At 39.8% G+C, this 7,543-nt stretch overlaps 1 protein-coding gene across 1 annotated transcript; it reads right to left on the reverse strand.

Moving 5' to 3' along the window:
* Positions 1-3,667: 3,667 nt before the first annotated feature.
* On the reverse strand, positions 3,668-7,543 carry LOC4330690 (uncharacterized). The gene is made up of 5 exons (XM_066307449.1): positions 7,346-7,543; positions 7,046-7,213; positions 5,454-5,534; positions 4,450-4,573; positions 3,668-4,114 (listed from the first exon to the last, which is right to left on the reverse strand). The coding sequence occupies exons 1-5, from the start codon at positions 7,465-7,467 to the stop codon at positions 4,064-4,066; spliced, it is 546 nt and encodes a 181-aa protein (XP_066163546.1). The 5' UTR covers positions 7,468-7,543; the 3' UTR covers positions 3,668-4,063.

A 7,543-nucleotide genomic window follows, 5' to 3' on the forward strand; every position in this document is an offset into this window, starting at 1 on the left:
AGGAGGGGCGCAGCAGGGAGCGGTTGTTTTGTTCTCTTCTCACCCCCACCACCGCACCACACCACGCATCGTTTTTCTTCTCTCTTTTTTTTCCCCCTTCTCTCTTCGCCTTGTGGGAGGACAGTTCACGCACACCCCGCAGCGCTCCAAAACCGCATTTATGCCCGTGTTGTTTTGCGTGTGTGCGTGTTCGAGCCGTGCGAATCTCCCCAGTCTCATCTCTCTCTCTCTCTCTCAGCGCGTCAAATTTTGCGGGTAAAGGGAAGGTTGGGATAATTCACATTTGATTCAGGGGGGTTGTGGTGTGGATTTGATTCGCCTGAGCTTTTTGGTACGGTGCCGTTTTGCGCAGCATGGTTTGCTGTGCATTTGTGGGTTTTGAGTTTGGGCAGTAGGGAAAGGACGAGTTGGTCATGGATTGTGCGTGAAGAAAAAGATTTCTTATTGCAGATCACTCCTACGAGTACGATGGCGTAGCACAGTGGTTCTCACAGTGAAGAGATGAGTGGGACTCTCGTCTCTCTTTAGCAGTACTCTCTCCGTACCTAAAGAAGTGAGTAAAAAAAAGCCAAACCCTAGTTTTCTGTATCCAACTTTAAAATTTTTTTATAATTTGTATTTTCATTGTTGTTAGATGATAAAACATGATTAATATTTTATGCGTGACTTGTCTTTTTAATTTTTTTATAATTTTTTCAAATAAAACGGATGGTCAACGTTGGACACGGAAACCAGGGTTTGTTTTTTTTTTTTAACGGAGGTAGTACCTTCTTTTCCGTTGGGACAGGAGGGGAGACTAAGAGGCATGTTTCGGAAGTTTTAGCTGGTACAGCTTATCTCAGGATCGAAAGCATTCTTAAACAGTTTAATTTTTTTACATTCTGAAAAGCTATAATTATAAAATCAGAAAACAAATCACAAGCCAAAAACTAAGAAACGAAGCTTTTTCAGATTCTCGGAGCGGCTACTAATCAGTTGCTTAAGCTTCTTCAATCAGGCTATAGGAGAGAAATGTGGCTACTCCATGTGAGTAGTACTAGCATTAGTATTATTGTGAGTGAATTATTGTGGCATAGTAGTATGGGGCATTGGGGTAGGGCAGAGGAGCGAGAATGGAAAATGGATGAGTATACTCTTTTTTTTTTTCGCGCTTTCCCGTGTCTCGTTCCAAGGGAAGAGAGGTGAAAAGAGGAGGCAAGTATGCTTTCGACCTGTACGCAAAGTTGCGTCGCCGTACTATTCCCTATCATTGTGTTACTTGGTTGTTTTCTCTCACCGCTACAGTGCTTTGCTTTTTTTCGCCGGGACTTGGTTATTTCGCCATTTTTCGGTGAGAATGATTAGTCACGGGTTCACAGAACATACAGATCGTACGTGAAATTCGCAATGGTGAATCACAGGAATGAAAAAACGGAGGAATAGAAAAAACATAGGATTCTGATAGTAATGTAAGTGTAAAACAGAGTATTGCAAAACACAGGAAAAACGTAGGAATGATCGTTTGATTGGACCACAGAAAAAACATAGGAATTTAATGAGAGATAAAGACTCAAAGGATCTACCTCTCGTTAAAATTCCTCCAAAACTTATATAGGAAGAGACATTCCATAGGAATTTCATAGGATTACATAGGGTTTATTCCTTTGATTCAAAAGGCTTTGTAGGAAAAATTCCTATAGAAATGAAATCCTTTAAAATTCTTATGAATTTTATTTGAATCAAAGAGGGCATCATTCTTGTACTCTTGGCTTCTTGGGCTCTTGGCCGCCGGAGTAGTCGTCGCCTACCATAAGCATTAAGCAAAAGTGTAGTTTTGGTAGGGGGCACCTGACCGTGCGTGATCAAGGGATCCAACTAACTCCAATAAATTTATTATCAGATCAGATGGCATTCTAGAACTAGAAGCACTCATGTTTAAGTACCACACGGCCGCATTAAATTAGAAAGATTGGATTGCATGGAGATCTCGACCATGCGAGAATTCGTGTGAAGCCTGGGGATTTGTTTGTTTGAGACGACCAATGAGGCAGCTGGCTGGCAAATTGGCATGTGGAGCTCTCGCCCTCGAACGAGTACAAGAGAAGCGAGCGAGAGCAGATGCTGCAGCAAACATGAAAGTGAATGGGACTTGGAGAAATAAATGCACATATTAATGGCTCTCACGCTATACTTTCCACATTTATGATTATGAGTTGACTAATTTTACCCTGCATGGAAAACCACCGTGCGGGTAGGAGTAAAAACACATCGAGCCAATTTAATGCACTACTCCGTACTAGTACTGCGCCGGTACGTGCAGACAAAACGTCCAGTGTAACATTTGTTCCAAAGAAAACACCAGTACTAGTGGATGCAGTACCTATGCCGTGTGGTGCTGGGCTAATGATAGGACGAGCTGGGCTTTCCAGCTGGCCAGGCCCGATCTGCTAGTCAACAGCAACATGTGATAAAGCCTGATATTCCCTTATCGATCTACTGAGGCCCTGTTTAGATGGGACTTAAAACTTTTAAGTCCCTATCACATCGGATGTTTGAAGATTAATTATAAATATTAAACGTAGACTATTAATAAAACCCATCCATAATCTTGGACTAATTTGCGAGACGAATATAATGAGCCTAATTAATCCATGATTAGCCTATGTGATGCTACAGTAAACATTCTCTAATTATAGATTAATTAGGCTTAAAAAATTTGTCTCGTGAATTAGCTTTTATTTATGTAATTAGTTTTCTAAGTAGTCTATATTTAATACTCTAAATTAGTGTCTAAAGACAGGGACTAAAGTTAAGTCCCTGGATCTAAACACCACCTGAGGCCCCGTTTAGATCGCGAAAAGAAAAAAAAATTATCACATCAAATGACCGGATATCAAAATAAATTTCTGGACACAAATGAAAAAATTAATTTCATAACTCGTCTGAAAACCGCAAGACTAATCTTTTAAGCCTAATTAAACCGTCATTAACACATGTGGATTACTGTAACACTTATGATTAATCATGAACTAATTATACTAAAAAGATTCGTCTTGTAATTTCTATGCAAACTGTGCAATTAATTTTCGTTTTTATCTATATTTAATGCTTTGTGTCTAGAGATTCGATGTGATGTTTTTGGAGAAAAAAATTTAGGAACTAAACCAGGCCTCATACTCTGTTCAGAAAAGGCTAGCAATACTCATGTGCTGTATAAATCAATTAATGTCAGAAAAAAAACTCGTTCTTACAACAATGTTTGAGCAAAACAAATCAGGTATAATAACAACGTTTCCACAGTATGACAGCGAAGATCCATTCCCATGCAAGTGTGACTCCAGAATATCCAGCATAAGAATGAGAGCCTATTTTTGCCATGGTAAACACATTCTTCAGTCACACCAAGGAATTATGTGAGAACATGTATAGAATATATACGCCAGTGGACTGGTATCAACAATTCTCTATGCATTATATCACAAATCAGACTGAACGCGACAACAGATGAGCAACTTCTTAACCTGAACAAAAAAATTAAAGATACAGCATAGTACAGGATTGGACAATTTAAGTTTCAGTTCCTGTGGTCTAGAAAATGCCTCCATTCTCCCTATATTAATTCTGCAGTCAGAAATAAAAAGGTTACCCCGATTACCCATGAAGTATAAGTTTCCCCAAGAAGTATAAGAAAAAAAAACTGGAGTTACAAATCTCACACAAAATACATAAGTTCAATGAAGCATTTTCCATTGTAGCTCCCCATCTTTCCTTTGTTATCTATAACTCACCTTCTTTCAATGCCATCAATCAAATTTTACTTTCTAAGTTTGCCTCAATCAAAGCCCTCTTACAACCAGCAGCTGAATTAACATCAGCATGACAATTTATTCGAAGGGCACATCTATAACAGGATACAGATTTAGCTAGCTGATGAGATATCTATAACAGGATACAGATTTAGCTAGCTGATGAGATAGTTTATGGCATGGATTTTGCAGAAACAAATTTTAGAAAAATCTATTGATGATTCAGCCCTTAAAGTAGAGTACAAAGGGGGAGTTCAGGTGAAAAGCAGCCGAATAAGTTAGAATTGGCCAGGTACACGCACATGTAGCCTTTTCCTTTCAAAGTCAAGCTGCAAGACACACCCCAAAAAGAAAAGATGAGATACATAATGATTAGCCATTTTACTACTCCCTCCGTCCCAAAATATAACAACTTTTAGACCTTAGGATTTGTCCCAAAATATAACAACTTCACCAACATGCTCTTCCCAACCAATCACAACCCTCCACTATTCACTTTTCCCACCTACCTCCACTACTCATCCAATCACAACCCTCCACCACTCACTTCTACCTACTTTCTTAATAACCGTGTCTAACTCTAAAACTTCTTATTATATTCTGGGACAGAGGCAGTAGTTTATATTATTAGTACAAATATGGTTCACAAGCATCGATGCATTACCACTTTCTTAACCCGTTCATTTGCAGCAGATGTTCCTCCACTGACATTTTCAGGCAGGTATGGATTGCATACACGAACCTCCTTCATTACAACAATGTCAGTCTTGTCCCACTGAACTGGAAGCCTGAGAAGAATATAACTTGTTATATGCATACAAATTTACGTTTAAAACAAACAGTGTTTCATTACATTTTCACATATATACCAAAAAGTTGTGCTAATAATGCAACATGCGAGGACAACAGGTGGAAAACTGGCAAAACATATAACATAGTTCCATGATGTAGAGAAGCTTTACAAGATTTGTCAAAAGCAATTTGTTGCGAACAAATTAGAGTAAGCCACATTGACAGAAAACAATTTGACACTAACAGAATAAAATCAAACAAAAAGAAAGAAAATTTATTGCTGTGAAAAACATGAAGCCAGCGTCTGCTTGCCTTAAGTACAGAAAATATCACTGTGTTGTATTCTTTAACTAAAAGCAGGAGCAAATTGTACAATGGCACAACCAAGATCTGACAAATCGGAAAATAATAAACAGAACTGACATGTCAAACTCACATGGGTTTTATTTTCTCCAAAACAAACAGAAAATAAATTTCGAAATGCTGACAATAATCACCTAACAGAACCCAGTCAAAACAAAGTATCAATTCGTGAAGAGACCATTCTACCACACCTGGAAGCAGCTTCAAATTAAAATAAGATTAATTCTCAAAAGAACCCATGCAAAAAAGGCACAGGCATGAATAGCATTTAATGTAAGGACATTCCTCCAGCTTTTAGAGCAGCAAATAAGCAAAAGACTAAAGGCGTGAGGCGTATTCATAGTATGCGGAAATCACATGCTTGTCCTTGTGAAATACAGAGTTGTCAATGAAACAAGGTTGAGTTAAAAATATACTTTTGGAGTATGTATCCAATAGGAACACTATGAGTATATGATAGTAGCATGTGCGGAGATGTGAATCTCTCAGAACAAGATATGAAAGGTTACTCACGTCTTGGACAATGCATCAAATATGCTTTGAGCTTCTGGGGTGACACCAACACCAATTCTCTCGGCTTCAATCTCAGCTTGTCTGCACATGAGCCAGAACATGAAAGTGTGTGAGCTAATTCTCAGCTTGTTAGTAAGGACAAGCTTGATGCAAAATGTAGAGTATAAGATATTTGAAACCATTAAACACCACATAGGTGAATAGGGACAGGACTGAGAAATCTATGACAAAATGAAAAGTTATAACCAGCCATATGCTAACACTTAACAACCAAACCAGTGTCACAGAGATACAGACCAAACAAAATAAACCAATGTCATGATATATATTGGCTATGCCACATACATCATTAGTCAATAACATCAGCTGTCGAGCAATTTTCACTATAACTACACTAACCAGCCAACAAACTATAATATCCCCATGTACTGTGCTTCCATCAAAACATAAATACCCCCAAAATAGTAACTTAACATTCAGTGTCGATGCAAAAATCACCTATTATAAGTAAACAGCAGAAGATCTCGAAATTATCTTTTTAGTAGATAAAGCAAACATTTTTCTGAGTTCACTAGCCAAATACCAAGTGCAAAAAATATTTAAAATATATCATAAATTTTAAACTTGAAAAAGGTATACTTAATTCCTATAAAAAATCATATTTAATCCCTAACAATTCATAAAAGCGTAGAAGCAAAAGAAAACATTTAGATTACAGTTTATGCTTGAAGAAACCAAACCATGACAAGCCAGTTTTGAAACCTGGTTTCTAAAATAAGTTAATAGCATGAGCTCAGAGCTGATACATAAGCAATTTAACAGGTTGGCTGTTGCAATATTGCATGTCTGTAATTCTACAGGGTGCACTACAGTCTTGAAGAAGCGAAAGTACACACTGTCAAACCAAGTTTTACAGTCTTCAATGCTCTCTTGAAATCCATAATAGCCCTAATAGCCCATATCCCGGAATTTTAAATTGCATTGCACACATGTCTTTCGCTTCATTGTCCAATGACCAGAGTAGCTACAGTTCTTGATGGAAAGCCAGAAGGCAACAAACTATAAATCTCCAACTCAAATACAAAATCTAAGCTATTATAATCTGTGAACCAAGACAGGTTTTCTTTTGGGGGGTGGGGAGGGGGCTGCTTGTTGACAGATTCAATTTCGACTCTTAATATTTTGATGAACGACCAAGAACTTCATAACAGTTTAAACAGTGTGATTCTGTTCTAGATAGCATGGCCTTTCTTCTATCTCCCCTCCTGTTTTCAAGCACCTATGTGTCCTTGTTCACTTGCTATCACTTATTCTGACTGGATATCCACATAACACGGAGTATATCACTTTTACCAACTAGAAAGGTCAGGTCCACTGTTGCGACAGCTATGACATAAGTCGCTCGATGATTATCACAGGAAAAAAAACTGAATTTCACATTTGCAGTAATTAGTATCTGGAAAAATATGCCATGTAACACATGTCATCAAGAATTGTATGATCAATCTAATTACTCCAGCTTCAGCCTGAGAAACACATCTGATAGGGAGCACACAGTGGTAGAACAGGGTCGAGATGGGAGTGTGACGCACCTGAGAGCGGCCTCCTCCCGGGCGTGGATGGCGGCGAGGTCGAGCACGCAGCCGGCCGGGTCGAGCGGGTCGTCGGCCTTGCCTACAACGGAGAACTCCCGGATGTAGTTCGCCTTGAGCACCCGCACGTTCCTCCGCTCACCTCTCTCTGCCCTCCCCACGCCTTCCTGTGATCTACCCCGTCATGGAAACAAAAACAACCGCAAAAAGCACGAACAACACGGGGAGCGAAAGTGGCAGAGCACTGAGATGGGGGGGGGGGGGGGGGAGAACCGGATGGGGAGGGATTTGGAAAGGATATGAATGACGAGGAGGTTGGTCGGGCGGTCGAAGGAGACGATCTGGCCTTCGAACTCCTCGCCGAGGGTGGTCTTCACGGAGATCAGCACCCCGATCGCGAACTCCTCGCCGCCACCCTCCATGTCGCCGCCGCCGCCCGCCGGTGGGTAGATGGGAGAGGCGGAGGGGAGGTGGGTTGTGAGATTTTGGGGGTTCAGC

The sequence above is a fragment of the Oryza sativa genome, chromosome 2 (genome assembly GCF_034140825.1).
Source record: "Oryza sativa Japonica Group chromosome 2, ASM3414082v1".
In the NCBI taxonomy this organism is placed as follows: domain Eukaryota; kingdom Viridiplantae; phylum Streptophyta; class Magnoliopsida; order Poales; family Poaceae; genus Oryza; species Oryza sativa.

Excerpts from the sequence above, each read along its gene's own strand:
- LOC4330690 (XM_066307449.1), bottom strand. The coding sequence starts at position 7,467 with ATGGAGGGTGGCGGCGAGGAGTTCGCGATCGGGGTGCTGATCTCCGTG. Across the intron at positions 7,214-7,345 it reads ACCAACCTCCTCGTCATTCA|GGAAGGCGTGGGGAGGGCAG; the intron begins TATCCTTTCCAA and ends GGGTAGATCACA. Across the intron at positions 4,574-5,453 it reads TTTGATGCATTGTCCAAGAC|GCTTCCAGTTCAGTGGGACA; the intron begins GTGAGTAACCTT and ends TATTCTTCTCAG.